The following is an 18,189-nucleotide window of genomic DNA, read 5'->3' on the forward strand; positions in this document are numbered from 1 at the left end:
GTTTACTGAGCTACATCAATTAACCATTGCCAAACCTAAGCACAGCCATTCGTAAGTTAGCAATGCGTCTCTACGAGATCATCCTCAGATTGAAAACTCATCCAGGTCACCAACAGTCTGCAACAACAAACCAGACTGTATGCCATCCCGTAGTTCACTTGAAAAGTAGCACACCCGTACACCTGAAAGGCATCATTAATGCAACAGACAGAAACAGAACCACACAGGAAGAACTCCTGACCCACTATCTCTTTTACTAGAGGGGAATGAAATTTAACATAGTTCTAAAGTAACTGACAGACTGACATTTATTTACCATGAACACCGAAGGTCGTCAGTCGAAAGCGGCGTATCTGGGACACAGTAGCCAAGTAAATAACCAACAAGAGGCGCATAAAAGAGGCAAGGCACATTTGGGAATACAGTACTTGAAGCATTCCAACCGACAGGCATGTGGTAACCTCACCAGCATTTCGCAATGCAGCAGCGAGACCTCAATTAGAATGCCACGTGCAATTCTCTACAAGAACGATCAACCCAAAACTTCAATAGGCACAGACAAGGAGACCTAGAAAATGCCAGCAAGTAGAGGAGCAATTTGATGAGACGTGACAAAGGCCACCTGGCTCCAAGAGACTACGCAAAGATGAAAAGCGACCACAGCTGCCACCCACGACTATATCAGCAGCAGGCACGCTAAACACCAAGGAGAGAGAGAGGAGCTATTTACACGACCACGGAAGGGAGGCACAAAACCAAACCGGGATGATCTGATAAACGTAGGCTGAAAATTTTAATAAAGCTTCTGAGAGCAAAGGGGTTCTAGAACAACCTTCCAACTGCAATACCTGCAATAGCAGGGGATTGGCTTCTGCTACCACAGAGTTACTTCTAATTTCACCATGACTCCCTATAGCGCAAACGAGCACACAGTCTCCAAGCAAGATACAGTCTCCAGCGTCAAGCCCTTCTTCACGATGGGGACAAAATCACATTCCAGAGAAGAAAATCCAGCCAGAAAGTGACTATGGAGTTACCCCCCACTGCGATTTCACAGAGCTTCTGTTCTGGAAGAAGCATCTCCAATATTCAACACACAGAAAAACACCTGTATCGCACTCTTGTGGATGTTTTAAGGGGAGCACTGACAAGCAAACCACTCACCGTGGATTTCTTTTTCGCACCAACAACCAGGACGACACCATAATCGTACATACGCGCAGAACGCATCTTTCCCTATCCATCACACCGTGAAGGGAATTGAACTCTGTGGACCTTTTGCTTCTTAAACACCCACTTAAGAACACATTATAGAACACTGCTGTGCCTCAGATCTCTCTGGATGTTGTTACAGCTACGTTACATAGCCAAGACCTGCAGAACAAGACTCAGAGAATGGGACTCAGCAGCCAGATCAGGAATATTTGCCACCCTGCCAAACGTTAGTGACAGCATGCTGCTTCTTGCAGCACGATGAGGCCTTTACTTGCACCAAATCAGGTCCTCCTTCCTCAATCGGCATGGGGCCGGGTGAAAGAACAAGTTCAGTGGCTAACTTCTTACAACTGTTACCTGAGCCTGCAGCACAGCCAGAGTGACATGATAGGTGTCCACAGAAACAGCAACTGGGGACTGCTGAGTAACTGAGACAGGGAATTTCACAGCTTCAGCTGACAGATGGCAGGACAGCACCTAGAGAGAAAAAGAAGGACATGAGTTTATATCCTTGGCGAGAGCCAGCCGTGCGATGGCAAAACGTCTAAAAGCAACAGGCAAGGTTGACCCATCGTGGCAGGAAAGAAACGCCAGGCTTACTCCCAGACCCAGCTCTGCACTGCGAACCTGCCGTTTCAGACTGGATGTGAGGCAGTAAAGTTGTATCGGTGACAGGAGCGCTCTTCTCTCCGCTATAGGACCCCAATATTCGGGCTCAGCATCCATATGCCCCAGCTCCACCAACACATCCCCCCCCCGGGGCTCTCCCAGAACTCACCATCGAGCAGCCCCAGAGCCGCAATGTCACAAGCCCGTCGGCAGGCCTCCGAACTCAACAACAGACCTCGCGCAAAACCCCCCCGGTTCCACCATCCCCATCGCGCAGGCCTCGGCGATATCCATAGAACACACCATCAGCCAACAGAGAAACGCCACACCGTACAATTCACAGCAGCAAAGCCTTACCATGCTGTGGTCCGACTGTCCTTTGCACGTCACGCGACTTATGTGTGCAGCTGGTGGTAACTGAGGACCCTCTTCAAATGTGATCTGCACTGAACTCTACAAAAAGAGAACTCTGTTAGTACCCGATGGTCAAGGTATCCCAGATAGTTCAAAAGAGGACGAACAATTCTGACGTGGGGCCCCAGAGACACTCCGGTCCATTTCCATGGATCCAGCCAGCAGGTGGAACCGTCGCACAGTGCAATTCTACCCACCTTGGCTTGTCCAGACAGAGAAAGGAAACAAGGTCTCCGGTCAAGACTTAGACTCACAAATGCTACGTTAATTTCAGACAGGCAAGCCCAAATGAGAATGGACAATTGTTCTGGACAGCAGTCAACTATAAGTCAAGTGCGTTAACCCTTCTTCATTGCAGAAGCTTTGCTGTTTCTTCTCTCTCTCTCCCTGCTCTGTACTAATCCTGCCCCAAGTAAAACAAACAAACAAACAAACAAATAAAAAACCCCACCCCAATCAACAACAAAATCCACCCTCAGTATACGGTACATCAGCTCCTGTCCTCGACTTGTTCCCTTTTTCCACCCTCTCCTGGTTTATTAGATTACAATCTCCACTGCAGAAGCATCCCTCTTCTTCATTTGAGGATTTCTCCTGGGAATATAACAGGACCGGTTCTCTACGGAGAACCCTTCTCAAGAAATACAAGGCCAAGATAAAGAGTTGAGAGCATCCCTGCATGAAACGTATCCCTCAAAGATTCCCCAAAGATTCCCTCTGCTCACAAGGGGCAAAAAGAGAGAGCAAGCAGGCAATCTGAGCACAAGGGCACAGCCGTTTGCCAAGCTGCTTATGTTTTAGGGCCAGGGTGACTGAGGGGGAGCGTAAAGGTGTGGGAAACCGCACTCTCTTTCTTAAGCGAACGAGACTGTGCGCCGCCACCTCCGTGCAACAGACCGACCCAGGTGACAGGCGGAAGGGGGTCGGAAGGGGCTCCTGGACACTAATCGACCAGCATACATACTACAACCTGAAGAGCCACTTGCCTGTCAAAAACTAGTCTGGACGCATGCCCTCCTCTCAACACAGACACGAGGCAGCTCTCCCAGTGACCGAACTTCAAAACTGAAAGACTCAATGGAGAAACAATGTTGGATCGCTACCTGCTGCTTCATACTGCTAATGCCTACTGTTTCTTCTTCTTGCAAGCCTCATCCACCGGAGCTGTGCATTCACCCATCTGGGTCAGTCCAGAATATCAGATCAGCCCTTTCTCTCCGCAACCAGAACCTCCACCCAATGACTCAAGTATATAAACATCAGCGGCAAGCCGTTGCCCTGTTCTTCCCAATACGTCACAGTCTCACCAAGCTGGGAGGCGCTGGCCAGCTTCGAAAGATCTCGTTACTCAGCCGGCTCGGAATGAACTGCATGCACAAGGTAGCGTGATCCTATACATACCCCAAGGCAGGGAGAAAACACAGAGGAAAAATAAAACGAGGAGGGTAGCGTGCTCTTGAGAGGCAACTCAATTCCTTTCAAGTCTTTGCCCCATTTTAAGGCAAGTAACTTGAAATCCAAACGGGAAATAAGAAATGCCAGCTGCTAACATTTAAAGATCTATGGAAAAAAGTGGCACCTTGTGACGGAAGCCACTCTCTTGAGTACCAGGGATGAGAATGAGACACAGCCGCAAGGCAGACTGACCCTCATCTGCCTGCTGCCAGCTCCCTCAGATCATGCTCCTAGCAGAATCTGCCTGAATTCAGATGCTGGCGTGCTCTGACCACGAATGCACTCCTATAAAGCTCCTACCATGTGGATTACATCCTCACGTTCACTGTGATTCAGAAACATGAGGAAATGTGGGCAAATCTAGACCCGAACGAGATTAGGACGCGTTCTTTTAAAATTCACCAAGCTGAAGGAAGCCATGCGGAAACAACAAAACCACGGAAAGAAACAGACTATCAAGAGGGAAGCGACCGAGCAGCATTCCTCCAGGACTAGGACCCTGGAACGCTAGCCTCCCTCTGTGATCCTTTTATGGCAAACCGTGAGACTTCTACCCCAGCTTCAGCATTTTCCTTTCCCTTTCTCGGGACTACGCACAAGGGAAAATGAGACAGCGCACCCAGAGGACGGTAAAGATAGCTCTTGAACAGGCAATCAATTCAGGAATCTACGGTTCTTCCCCAGCCATACCAACAAGCCTGCGGAAGCGGACTTATAAATGAGGGCCGAGACCCTCCACCCTTCCGCATCCACGCCGAGAGCCCGACACGCTCACAACCATCTGCTCCTCCACAGCAATTCCACTATTAAACCCCGCTTCGCAGAGCTGCATTTCCTTACGGCTTTTTGTCAGTCAATACAGCTGAAATTTTTAAAAAGTGACAGCAAAAGGAGCTAAGAATAAGTCTACCCCGGAGAAAGTCAGATCGCTCGCTTCTAAGCATAAATCTATCCCCAAGTCCCCTTGGGACTTAAAAGGAGAGCAGGGGTGGAGTCAGACTGGGAGCGGGGAAGCAGCCGCTGTCAACTGCAACGAGGACTATCAGGCCTTATGCCCCTTCCCTCGACCAGATGCAAGAATAATTTCATAGGAGACAGAGACTAGGGAGGAGGGGGCCACAGGGTAATGCTTTTTATGAGAAGGCTGGTGCATTTTCAACTACAGAATTGCCATCAGTTCTAAACCGAGGTTTACCTGAAAACTACAATGCACTGCAAAAAAGGAGACGCTGCTTCTCCTTCAAGATCTCAGCAGACGGCAGGACTACCCTTTACGCAACTTCATTACAAAACCAAAACAAAAAAACCTAACACACACCCAGCCCAGACCAAGTCTCCTGTTCTGTGGCCTTCGGAAGGTACGCATGGACTACACGGAGAAGACCGGAGTCAACCTGAGGCTGACTTCACCTAATCGCTCCGAACTTTTAAAAGACTGGAGGAGTATTGTCTCAAAAAAAATTTTTCAGTTAAAGTTAGTGCTTTTGTATTATTAAGTCCCTACTCTCTTCTCATTTGGCAGCCCCCTAGATTGCTTGAAAACGTAATTCCTCAGGGCACACAATGAAAAGTTACTCAGCCTTGCAATATGTTAGCAAAGTTGCAACGACCGAGACTAAATGGTCTTACTTCTTTTTCTACTGTTACCGTCTCCTGACGCCATAGGCTGTAGCGTGAAAGTTCTCGTACGAGTCAGCAAAGAGTTCCTCGGCAGAACGCATCGCGCAAAACCTCAGTACCAAAGCGCTAGCTAAAAGACAAAATGAAAATTTTCACTTGTTTTATCGCCTGACAAAGAGATACCTCAAAAACAACTGCATTATAAAGGGCAGTTGCGAGTCTAGGCCAAACGTTGCAACGCAGTAACTTGCTATATGGATCGCAAAGTTTAGATGCGACTGAAATCATTACACAGATAGTTATCTTGAACAACAATCGCATATCTCCATGGCTTTGCAAGCATCACGTGGATTCAGGACCCACACTAAGTCTTCCACCTCCATCCCCGATTGAAGACCGTGCCATTTCTTCTGTGTGCCTGAAAGAATTTCCATGTCTTACTTCCAAGGCTCAAGGAGGAAACGCTAGCAAAAAGACCATAGTTATCCCTTTCCCAGCTAGACGTGATCAGCCACTTTATCCCATTTTATGAGGAGCAGGGGGCTGAGTGCTGGAATTCCGCGGCTCAAAAGCAGGGCATTGGCAGGAATAGGATGCCTGAGGGGCGGGAGAGGAAAAGGGTCCGAGATGGAGCATTTTTCGCAGTTAAACAGATGTAAGCAGCTCCAGGTAACTCCCGATCTTATCCAGAATCCCACGTAAGACACAGCCCCCCAGGACAACCACCAGGCCCCACTTCAGAGAACAGCTTTTAGACCCAGCAACTCACTGTGGCAATGCTGCTTTCTGAGTGGACCTGCTCCAGACGAGGAGCGACTGCAGCAGCAACTGAAGCGTGGCCCTCCGGGCCGTTTCAGCCATCAGCTAATCTTCACCTTACAGGAGTTCTAAATTCTGGAACTTAAAAATTCAGGTCATTTGGAGAGAATCTAAGGAATTCAGCACGTGAAAGCTGTGGAAGAGCGTGGAAGAGCGCAGCGTATCAGACATGGGCCACTGCTGACACTCGACCACCACGACCGCAGCATTCTGACAAGAGGGGCACGGAAGGAGAGGGTGCGTTTCTACGGGGGGAGGCACTTCGCAAATGTTCTCGCCTCTGTTCAGTCCCTTGCCGAGACCTCTCTCTAAAGAGTTCAGTCCCTTGCCGAGACCTCTCTCTAAAGAGAACGTGGAGCACACGTTCTCTGTGTGCTCCATCCCAGAGAACGGCCCTTGACTTTCCTGTCAGGTCTTGAAAAGAGAAGCAGCAGTTGCCCTGGCTTGCCCTACGCAAGCCACTGTACTGAGCCAACGGTAGGGGGGCCGCTAAGCGTCGCTCAAGGCAGCGGGTCCCCTCAATACAACGTGTCGTATCAGAACGAACTTACTTTCAGTCTTTCACAACAGAAAGAGCTGGCTTTGAGGGTTCTACACCAGCAGGATCCGCAGGGTTTTGGCTTCCGTACAATAAATTGGCCAAGCGTATCCTGACATTCGGAAGTTTGCCGCAGCAAAAAGAACCGCTTTTTCAGGATGGGGATCTCGGGTTCAATGCTGCACCTGACTATTTGCATGACCAGGGGAAGGCGGGGAGGAGGAGGGAGGGAGAAACGAATGGAGGCAGGCAGAAGGAAGGGCTTTAGCAGCTGACAGGTTAAACACCAGATCAAGTTTCTCACATCTCACCCAGTGTAACTTTCAAGAGCATAATCTTACATAATCTAGTCTCGTTTAGTTCCAGGCTGTAGTCCTACAGCCACCTCATACAGCACCACCCTCTCATTCTTCCTGTACCTCATCCTGTAAGATCAAGAACATAGCCCAGTTAGTACTCATTAGGCTACTACTCGTAATCAGTCCTGCCTGCCCTCAGAGGAGTCAGGCCCGCACGCTGGACTCCTCCTGCCCTCGGTATACTTCAGGGACTGTTTTCTGACTCTCTTAAGAGTACGATGAAGGTTTCTGAACTTGTTCCAAGTAACCAGTACAAGAAATGGGACACAAACACAACAGGGCCAGTTGATTCCCCCCCCACCATGAAAACTTCTTGCCCTACTTCGGAACAGGCACCTTACCATTTTCTCAGTCGTTGACAACTAAGTGCAAGCAACTGACGACAGTAAAGGAAATTAAAAGACAAAGAATCACCAGAGAAGGAATGGCCGAATTCACAAAAGCAGGCACAGCTTACGGTTCGATGGTTAACTTGACCTTTATCCCTGCGTCTGGAAGATCAAGCACACCTTTGTGGAAAGACCCATTTTTCCGCAAACCTCTTGGGAACAGAGCGCTCGATCTCTTGAAAACCCGGCAGAGGATAAGCTCATCCTAAAACCAATGAAAAACTTTGAATACTCTGTCCTTCGACACCATCAGAGCCTGGACGGGGATACAAACATCCATTCCCATTTCCTAATGCTAGCCAGCTAGATTTAAGGTGGGAAAGAGAGACCGGGTGCTAAGACATTTCTGTTAAAAAGGACAATTTCACTTATCGCAAGTAGCAACAAAGGAGAAACTATGCCAACGCTTCCAAGTCGATCTAACATCTGGTGAGTCAATCTAACAAGGCAAAGGAGGAGGTGAGAAGTCATGCCACGCGTGGAGCAGAGAGAACTTCAGGTGGGAAAGCAAAGGACTGAACACAACAAAAAAATTTTCTTTCTTCAAAAGGAGAACAATAAAAACTAGCTGTGGAGCATCAGTGAGACAGGTCCAATGAACCAAATCCGTCCAAAACAGCGGCAATAAGCAACACCCAGCTTCACGACAGACCTCAGAATAGGAAGAGGCAACATACATAAGACAAGCGTTAAGAAAGGTAACATTCGGAACAAGCCAATTCCCTGATCCATCCATAACAGGCAGAAGATATAATTTAGCAGGTAAAAACATCAGCCAGGTAACAGGGGTACACAATCCTACGCAGACAGCCCATCCGCATTCACACCTGCACAATACTTGTAGAGGCTGATCCTACATTTCTTACGAGAACAAAACCTGCCTTGAGACACGCTGCTCTTCCAAGTAGTAACGCTCAACCATCTCGCCTCGTAGAAGCGACAGACGACAAAGTCTCTCAGAAAACTCACACAGCCACCATACGGGATACCGGGACCAGGCTATGGCTTTCTTTACAAAACCTGTAACAGCCTGTGCTCTAAATCCAAGTTACCTGGTCTGAAGTGACTTCATACGTCCTTTCAAAAGGAGTGGTGGACGATATTTTTAAATATTCTCTGCACTACAGTGCTCGACGCTAGTAAAAGAAAAACGTTCCCAGTCCGAGGCTGCAAAAGGAACACAAAGGCGGCTCATTACGCACAGATATCCCATTCTGGTCATTTGGCGCTTCCTAACGCCAGGAGGCAACCATCACCTGAGAACAACCACAGCCCTTGCTCTGCGCTTTGAACGAGATCATTTGATGAAATCCTTTCAAAAAGGGTTCTGCTGTGCTACGGTTAAGGACTACAAAACTTCAAGAACGCCGTGCTTGACCTACACAATTAAGATTTGTTCCGTCTTGTGCCGTTACTTTCAAGTGCAACTGCTTAATGAGCCTTATTAACCCCGCTGCTCTCAAGATGCCAGACAGCACTGTCTACTTTAAGCAGGAAAACAAAAGGCCAAAACTGAACTGCCCCATACTTGCTGATGGGAGCTAAGGCCTCCCCTCGAAAAAACACAGGTACCATGCAGGTGACACGTAATAAAAAACAAGCATTTCTTCCTAAGTTGCCTTCCTCAAAGATGCAATTTCTTCATCTCATCCCAGCAAGTTATTATCAGGGGATTACACCGAGGCAAGTGAAAATACAGAGAAATGAAGAGCTGCAGAAGGTACGCTGGAAAAAACACTGCGCAGACACTCCCAAGGGAGCCAAAGTCATGACACTACCTGTGGGGTTGGACTTTACGAAGGCTCTCACGTTGATACAACTAACAACGGTTGGGGGCAAGGGGAGTAATAATTTCTCATTCCTCCCCACCTCCCCCAATCGCCTCATTTTTTCACGTGGCTGGGCTGCACCGAGAGATCCGCTTTTCCGTCCTGCCCCTAGCCCAGAATTTAACCCACTTGGTCAAAAGGGGAGAGACTTTTCCAACCATGCTGGAAAACTCGAAGACAAGTTTGCATCGCATTCTTCAAGACTTTCGTTTCCTTTTCTTCAAACGCGTTAGCTTCGCGCTAACCGTTTTTAGCTCTTGATTTTCCCACGCGACTTAACAGGAAGGCTCCCCCTTCCCGTTCATACGATGAAAAAAAGAGGAGACGGCGACAGACTTTGGACCACAGCTTTTGTGGGCAAAAGCCCCTGCCCCGCAGGCGACGCGAGCTACCGGGTGATTGTTTCCACGGGGAATCAGCGAGGCATATTCTCCTTCGTGAATTTCAGAACGACAGATCGATACAACGGTAACGCTGGGAGACGAAAGGGAAGAAACACCAGAAAATTCGGAAGAGGTTGCTGTGGAAACCTCCAACTGCTCCATCAGCCGCTTTCCTGAGACCCGACCGGGGCTCCGGCTCCCGCCGAGGAAGGCTTCCCCGGCGCCCGAGAACAAAGGGCGGGCGGCCCCGCCCGCCCCGAAGCCGCCGCCGCCGCTCCCCCCTCCGCTCCCAACGGCAGCTCCCCCCGCCCCGGCCCCGCCGTACCCCGGCCCCGCCGTACCCCGTGCCGGCGCGCCTGGCTGTTGAGGGCTCGCACCCAGGCCCGCTGCCACTGCTCCCGCAGGGACCGGAGGGCGAGCAGCGCGGCAAGCAGCGCCCGGGCCCCGGCCCCGGCCTCCTCCTCCGCCGCCCCGCGCCGCCGCCGGGCCGCCGCCCGCCAGTACTGAAGCAGCCAGGCCGCCACGGTGAGCAGCGAGGCGGCGAAGAGCAGCACCAGCGCGGCCCAGCCCGGATCCGGCCCCATGGCGCGCAGCGACTCACGGCGGGCCGGCAGGCATGGCGGGCGGGCGGCGGCGCCGGCTCAGCCGCTGCCACCTCCCACCGGGGGAGGGGAGGCGGAGAGGGGAGGGGAGGCCCGGCCCGGCCCCGCCGCCGGCGTGCAGCTCACCGCCCGGTGCTCGGCGCCTGCGGGTCTGCGCCTCGCTGACGCCAGCCCGGGCAACCTCGTAGCTGCCGCCGCCAGCCGCCTCTTCCGGCGGTCCGACAGAGCAGCGCGGCCGCGGGCTGGGAGCCGGGCGGCCCGGCGACCTTCGAGCTGCCGTTACAAACTAATCCCCTGGCGGTCGCAGATCCCGCGCAAGATACTTTATTGATGCTTGTTTTTTCCCCAACATCTGAGGAAACGAAAGCGACGGCCGCTCCGCTCTTCGCTCCCGCCAGCGCTAAACGCGGGAGCCCCCCCGGTAGCCCGGCTCACCCTGCCAGGGCCAAAGATGGCGCTGCCCTCGCCCACAGGCCGGAGGGAGGCGGCGCATCCGGTGCCTCCTCTCTAGCGTCCGGCTGGAAACGCGCGGCGGGAGGCGCTCCGCGCCCGGCCCCGCTCTGTGCCCTTGGCAGGGGCAGCGCCCGCCGCGGCCATGGCGGCCTGGCCCGCCGTGCCCCTCCTCATCAACCTCGGCGGGTCGCTGCTGGGCTTCGTGGCCACGCTCACGCTGATCCCGGCCTTCAAGGACCACTTCCTCGCCGCGCGGCTCTTCGGCGAAGACCTCAACAAGGCCTCACGGCGGCCCGTGTGAGTAGCGCTGCCCCGCAGGGCCGGACCGGCCCCGGCCCCGGCCCCGGCCCCGGCCGGGCTGACTCCCCGCCTTACCTGCCTTTCAGCCCCGAAGCACAGGGCGTGATCAGCGGGGCCGTGTTCCTGATCATCCTCTTCTGCTTCATCCCCGTGCCCTTCCTGAGGTGTTTCGTGGAGGAGCAGTGCGCGGCCTTTCCTCACGACGAGGTGAGGCTTGCGTGGCGCTGGGGGTGCGGCAGGCAGGGGCCGGGAGCGGCCGCCGGTAACCAGGGTCCTCTTCTCTGTCCTGCAGTTCGTGGAGCTCATCGGTTCGCTCCTCGCCATCTGCTGCATGGTTTTCCTGGGCTTCGCAGACGACGTTCTGAACCTGCGCTGGCGCCACAAGCTCCTTCTTCCTACCATGGCTTCCCTTCCCCTGCTCATGGTTTACTTCACCAACTTTGGGAACACAACCATTGTGGTGCCTAAGCCCTTCCGGATGCTGTTGGGCATGCACCTGGACCTGGGTAAGTTCCGAATCGCCGGAAGCCATCATCCAAGCGGCGCGCGATCGGTGGAAGGGGTCACCCGGCGGCACTCTGTGCTGCAGAGGGAACACACGAAGGATTTGCTCAAGGAACTAGTGAGAGGGTGCAACTCCACCCACTGAATATTAGGCTGGAAAGAACAGCCAGAAACCGAGCACGCATTCAACCGTGCGTAGATAGGCACTATACGGATAGTTGCCGCATGGATAGTCGCCGTATTGTACGTACGTGTACACGTGACGGCCAATTCCCAGGGGAGGGAACGATTTATTAGTAAGCTACCAATCGCTAATCAAACCTCACTGAGATCGCTAGGTAATGGGTCGTTGTACAAAGCGGGATGCAAGAGCTTCAGTGAATTGGACCGGGGCCTGCTTCACCCACGAATACCAAAGCACTTGGCTCGCTCTGACCTGCAGGTATCCTCTACTACGTGTACATGGGCATGCTAGCAGTGTTCTGCACCAATGCCATCAACATTCTCGCTGGAATCAACGGAATTGAAGCAGGGCAGTCTCTGGTGATAGCTGCTTCCATTATCGTATTCAACATTGTAGAGTTAAACGGTAAGGAAGAGAACATCTCTGTTTGCGGGTGCAAAAAGCAAGGGGAGATAGAATCCTAGATTTCAATGTCTGGCATTACTAAAAGTCAACCAGTCCTGTCTTATCACAAACACGTTTGTTTCTTTTTTCTACAGGGGATTATCGAGATGATCACATTTTTTCTCTCTACTTCATGATTCCCTTTTTTTTTACCACGCTGGGACTGTTTTACCACAACTGGTAAGAGGATGGACATTCAGCATTTCTTTGGAAATGTCCTTTGCCATTTACTTTCTCCCTTTTCAAACAAACAAAACCACTTACCGATGCACAGGCAGGATGCTGGAGCGTAGACAAGCTTCTCGCCAGAACCAAGAGTGCGGAGTAGCGATGCACGGGTAGCTTTTCTTTTTATTAGAAAAATTACAGTCACACCGGCTCACCAAAATGCACAGAATACACTCCCGCGTACGTCTCGCTAGCTGTTTTTTCATACCGCATTCAGTGCAAGTCGTGTGTCCCAGTCCCGCAGTTCTTAGCATAAATACCTGCAGGTGTGGGTTTTACTGTGTAGATCTGCTGCGGTTCCTTCTTGGCCTCTAACCTGCCACACAGGAACACCTTCAGTGGTTATAAAGTCATGTTCACAGCAACAGCGATCGTGACAGACCTTTGCTTTTCTGCCCCATGGATCGCAGGTACCCATCTCGAGTGTTTGTTGGGGACACCTTCTGCTACTTTGCCGGCATGACCTTCGCCGTGGTGGGGATCTTGGGGCACTTCAGCAAAACAATGCTGCTTTTTTTCATCCCGCAAGTGCTCAACTTCCTCTACTCATTGCCTCAACTCTTCCACGTCATTCCTTGTCCCCGTCACCGGCTGCCGAGGTAACCTACCCAAGTGACCTATAATGGTACCACAGATCGTGCCTTTTATCTCCAACATCAGCTGAGAAAGGTGGTGGTAGGCGCTCTTTGTAAAAGCCATCAAAGTAAGTTTTATAGTTAAAAGTTAGCGGGCTCACTCGAGTCATACAGTAGAGGTTTCTCAAAGGAGTTAACTCTTCTGACCGCCCCCAGATACAGAAAAGTGATTTTTTAAAAATGTTAGAATAAGATTATTCTCAGCTACAAGAGTGAGAGAAATCGATACAGGCTGCTTTTACTGCTGTTGCAGGAGGATCTGCTAAGATTTCGTAGTGGCAAGCATTCCATAGCACTATGCTGTCGGCAATCGTCCGTGCAGATGTTAGATTCTCCTATTTATTTTTAAAACTATACGGTTTTATGCATGCATTGGGGGTGCGGTGGGGAGGAATCTCCTCCTGACTCTGCCCAATCTGAGGGACTAGGTATCGGCAGCTGTTGTTAAGCGTATCGGATGATTCCTGCTTTTTTCCACCAGTGGATTTCTTTCTCAGCTACTCAGCTAGGGATCTAAGTCTGCTTACGTAGGGATCTCTCTGTCTCCTTGCTCTACCAGGACTAAAATTGTGATGTTTCTTTTAGGCTCAATCCGAGTACAGGAAAGTTGGAGATGAGCTACTCCAAATTCAAAACGAAGAGCCTCTCTGCCCTGGGAACAAACGTTCTGAAGGTAATATCTGGAAAACATTCAAAATCCAGGTGCATTTTGAGGCGATCGAATGAGAGAGTATGATCAAATGCGAGAGGAACAGGATGGGAGGGAATGCAGAACTTCTGGGTTCACTAGCCAGGAAATCCTGGCTCAAATCCAGAAGAAAATATTCTGCTTAGTCCGTCATGTAGCGGTGTCCCAGGACCATTATAAGCCTGTCATGTCTTCTTCCTAAGAGCACGAGCCAGACTTCAGGGATGGTACAGCAAAAGGCATCTTGGGCAAAACCAGCTGGTGAGCACCAGACATACCTGATGAAATAGCGTGCAATATTTCTTTCCCCAGGCAGTCAAGATCTTGCACATAGTAGATGTGAGGAGTGGAACGGATGAAGATGGTGAATACACCGAGTGCAGTAACATGACGCTTATTAACTTTGTTATAAAGCTGATTGGACCCACCCACGAGCGAAACCTCACTCTCCTGTTGCTACTCATTCAGGTCAGACAAATGGTTCCTCCAGTAGAAAGATGTACTCTGCAACAGAAACAGATCCAAATCAGTCTCAAGAGTTTCAAGGGGAACAGGGGAAGTAAAGTATCATGCTCTTCCTACAAGATGCAGTTGAGCTGGGGCACTTGAGGAGAATCGGAGGTTTACACAGCTCAAGGAGGAAGCAGATTCCTTGCCTCCCTTCCCCGCCCCCATTCACTGAGAGCTAATAAATACAAGGTCCCTAGGTTAGCTTGAGAAGATTCCCGAAGCACGAATCGTTGGATGCTAGAAAAACATTAGGAAAGCAGAGTGCCTTGTCGCTCTGACCCAATACAACCTTTTTCCATGTTCCTGTTTTTTAGTCATGCCAAATAGCACGGTCCCAGTTACCTCCGGCTGGTGGACTTGCATAAGCAGGGCATGCAGCTCAGCAGTATCTGGAATCTGAGGGGGGTGCAGGAGCGTTTTGAAGCAACTTAGAGCACAAGGATAACGTGCCTCACAGATACCGCCACTACCTCTATTCAGCACGTGAACTCTTGTGCATAATAGAGTAGAAACACCGCTTTTGGAAAGGCCTGCATTGCTTAGTTGCCCACAATAAAATTCTTTTTTCATCCTCAGATCAAAGGTAAGAGATTCTTATTAGGAAAAAGAAGAGACACTTAGCCAAATACCCGTTTGGGAGGAAGGACTTCCATGAAACAAACCTGGAGACCGAACAGGGCTTAGGCAGACTCCATCGGGGATGGGAAAGGACAGGAAGTACGTACCGCTTGATCTCGAGTCCAGTCACAGCAGAGGAGTCTTGGCAGCACCTTCTTGTAAGGATGCTGAATTGTAGCTTTGGCACGAGGTCTTTTCCATGACATACCATAGGGTTTACATTACCATATAGGCTCCTTAAGAAGGAAAGAGTTGTTCCCAACCATTCATCTCATCTGCTTGTTCTCGCAGTGTAACTGTGCACAGGCACATGCAGAAATCCCCCACGGGTAGCTGCGATTGTCAGAGAAAGAACTGAGGGCTTTGGCTAGACTTCTGCCTTTCATCTTTCTATACCTAAAAAGTTTAGCCTAGATCTCCTTATTTAGTGAAACGAGGCACGCTAGAAAGCGTAGCAAATCCGTCTGGAAAGGAAGAATCTGACAGCCTGTAAACTATTTAACACTATAACGTTTCCGTTGTCTGTCTGATTTTTACCTAGGTCCTGGGCAGCACGATTGCATTTTCAATCCGGTACCAACTAGTGCGCTTGTTTTATGATGTCTGACTGGGCTGTCAGGGAGCAGGGGAAAGAGTTGTACCTGCCAGGCAATTTTCTCCAATTGCTGACCAAATGATTCAACTGATCTTACTCCGGCCCTCCGAGAACCTCAGGACACCTGTCAAAATGCAAACAACTACTCCGTGTGGGCCAGTCTTGAACCGTAATCATCTGGGGGTTTTGTTTTTTTTTTTTTGAGCATGGAAGGCTTTTGTCTGATTCTACTGACGGAAAAGATCCACCGCTACTTGGACATCATTGTTACTGGGAATAGCTTTCGGAGGGGAAGTAAATGACCCCGATGTCACTCACAGCACTTAGGGCAAGTGGGAAAGATGAAGTCTCTATACATCTAACAAGCATGTTACTGTTCCCCGAGAGAGAAAACAGGAACTTCTGTGAGACTCTGTACAGCAGAATAAGTAAACCAGAATCCTCTCCTGGCTTCTCCAATCCTGTCTTTGGTCCATGGACATAGAGTAACATGTTATAAACCATACCCAAAACTCAGAACGCTCTGAGAATAAAATAAGTCATGGTACCCTTTCCCCTTCAGTGCTTTGCCTCGAGAGTATCGACACGCAGTGAAACTAGGTTACACGATAACAGCTCTGTGGCCTGCTGCCCTGCTAGGGGGCTGATAATTTCTGCAGTAGACTCCCTCCTCTTCCACAGCTACCGGGAACGTTCCCCCCGAAGGGCTTTTATTTCTGAACATCTTTATCATCTGCCTTCCTGCCTTCCTTCGTGGAACGGGACACATCTGGAACAGGCTAGCAGAGTAAGGATCGCCGTGTCCTGGCGTAACAGAGGACATCAGTAAAAGCCTTAGATTAGCATGGAACTGAGACCCTGCAGGCTGCAATCACCTTTTCCTCAAATACAAATCATTATTTATATGGCAGTGTCTGGCACCATAGTTCACCACAGAATTGCTACCTACCTGACATAAAAAACACATAACAGCCATTGGAGTACCAGGTTAAAGAGTCTGCATGAGATTAACGGGAGTGAAAAGCAAAATCGTGCAACAGCAAAGACAGGGACGCTGAGATGGGTGACAGCAGAAGTTGCTGAGTCCGGTACCTTAATAGATGCGAGGCTGCTGCACTTCCACGCACCCAAGTCCAGCCAGTAGCGGGGCTGGGAAGGTATTCCGGGTAGGCAAAAATGCACATGCCCAGCGACACCGATCAACACGGAAAACACACAGCACTCAAATGTGAATGGTACAAGCAGCCGAATCCTCTTCCTCCTCTCCAGCTGATCAGTTTGGAAGTCTGCTGGTAGATTCATATGAACATACATGTGTACACACATGCACAAACATTATGAATCCCTTCAGTAGCTGGCCTTAAACACTCAGTCCGTCCAGTAACTAGCCGCTGGGTTTCCTGGCACCAGGGCATATGAACACCCAAGGTCCGCAGTACTACTCCACTTGCTGTTACTCACATCTTCTCACCTAGAGAGGGAGGGAGAGAAATTAATCTCTCTGCTAGCTGATCCAGATGTATGGCCTTCCAGTAGCCAACTCTCAGATGCCCACCCCATTTTCTCCAGTAAGCAACCGGCCAACCCCCATCTCTCCAGTATCTGGTCCTGGATACCTGGCTCCAAAGCCTGTTATCCTACTCGCTCGTTAGTCTGGCTCATTCGCTAGTGATCACACACACTGGCATTCCACTCTAGCCCCGGTGCCCCTCTGCACATGCTCCAGTCTTCCCATTTGCTGGTACTGCATATACACCGGCCCCTTTGACCTGTGGCCTGATGGCGGTTGCTGGCACTTAGACCTCCAGACATACGTATGCACACAGGGCAGACAGTCCCCTCACCCTGGAAAAAAACTAGAAATGGAGTTTAGTGAGACAGGGCGGACAGCAGAGATAAAGGCTACCAATTGGCAACGCGTTCACGCACGACCGCCTTCACCCTGCTTCTCCTTCCACGTTCCCATGTTTTTTCCTCCCAGTCCACTTTGACTCCTTCCCCACCTTTGATGCTTCCCTTAAACAAGCCGTAATACATCTCACACCTTCCCCCAGTCCCCTGAAAAGGATCTCACAGTAGGTTTTACACATCCCCAAATGCTCTTCCCCCATACGCCACCATAAGCCCAGTACCCCTACAGGTGGGGATCCTCTGCAGGCACCCCTGTCTCGCTCTGGAGGGGAGCCAGGCCAAAACCAGGGCCTGGGCCTAGGGGCTGACCCCACTCCTCCAAAAGCTCTGGGAGCAGCCTAGCTGGGGCGGCATCACGCTGGTTCGGTCATCGGAGTCAACCCCCACCCCTTTGGGTTACAGCCACCAGCCCTTAGGCACATAACCTAAGAGGCGACACAGTCACAGCTCCTTGCGCAGAGCCAATCTCCAAGGCTTACCGCCTCCTGTCAAGAGTACTAGCGCTCGGGCAGAAGGTGCTTTGGCTGCCCACGGGTAGACAGGAAGGACGAGGGGCTCTCAGCGAGACGGTCAGCTCGTCCCGAGAGCAGCCAACAGAGGCCCACCGCAGCGCTGTGCCCGACCCCTCCGTTGCCGGCACACCGGCCGCAGCTTCTCGCCGAGCAGGCAGGCAGGCCCGCCACTGTGCGAGGCCTGCGGCGGTAGCGGGCGGAGGCGGCCCTCACACACCCCCCGTGAGGCGGCGCGCACCAACCGCCTCGGCACAGTATGAATTTGGCGCCTTGCCTTCTTATTGGCCGGCCTGCGCCGCCAATAGACTCGGGGCAAGCACGGCGGTGGCGCAGAGGCGACCAGTCAGCAAAAAGTTTCTTCCGGCAGACGCACCA

The 18,189-nt window shown here is 51.1% G+C and overlaps 2 protein-coding genes across 13 annotated transcripts in view; one reads left to right on the plus strand and one right to left on the minus strand.

Annotated features, from left to right (window-relative positions):
* C2CD2L (C2CD2 like) overlaps window positions 1-10,288 on the minus strand; it is a 33,896-nt gene extending 23,608 nt beyond the window's left edge. For 9 of the 11 annotated variants that reach the window (XR_012778384.1, XR_012778386.1, XR_012778387.1 and 6 more), the window contains exons 1-3: window positions 9,972-10,288; window positions 2,182-2,277; window positions 1,573-1,692 (exon numbers count right to left, since the gene is read on the minus strand). Coding sequence is in view for 5 of the 11 variants with exons in the window: in XM_075521087.1 (XP_075377202.1) it covers window positions 1,573-1,692; window positions 2,182-2,277; window positions 9,972-10,214 (459 nt within the window). In the remaining 6 variants the exon portion in view is untranslated. Of the gene's footprint in view, window positions 1-1,572; window positions 1,693-2,181; window positions 2,278-8,470; window positions 8,562-9,492; window positions 9,683-9,971 lie in introns of those variants that run through there. The other 2 variants (XM_075521088.1, XM_075521089.1) reach the window with 2 other exon arrangements.
* Window positions 10,289-10,517: 229 nt separating this feature from the next.
* DPAGT1 (dolichyl-phosphate N-acetylglucosaminephosphotransferase 1) lies at window positions 10,518-15,943 on the plus strand. Of its 2 annotated transcripts, XM_075521092.1 has the most exons (9): window positions 10,828-10,982; window positions 11,072-11,192; window positions 11,278-11,491; window positions 11,932-12,078; window positions 12,213-12,297; window positions 12,756-12,944; window positions 13,566-13,653; window positions 13,981-14,136; window positions 15,338-15,943. In XM_075521092.1, the coding sequence occupies exons 1-9, from the start codon at window positions 10,828-10,830 to the stop codon at window positions 15,401-15,403; spliced, it is 1,221 nt and encodes a 406-aa protein (XP_075377207.1). In that variant the 3' UTR covers window positions 15,404-15,943. The 2 variants fall into 2 exon arrangements, with proteins under 2 accessions (XP_075377206.1, XP_075377207.1); XM_075521091.1 differs by lacking the exon at window positions 11,072-11,192 and having other exon boundaries at window positions 10,518-10,982.
* The last annotated feature ends 2,246 nt before the right edge of the window (window positions 15,944-18,189 follow it).

Source organism: Mycteria americana, chromosome 19 (assembly GCF_035582795.1).
Source record: "Mycteria americana isolate JAX WOST 10 ecotype Jacksonville Zoo and Gardens chromosome 19, USCA_MyAme_1.0, whole genome shotgun sequence".
In the NCBI taxonomy this organism is placed as follows: domain Eukaryota; kingdom Metazoa; phylum Chordata; class Aves; order Ciconiiformes; family Ciconiidae; genus Mycteria; species Mycteria americana.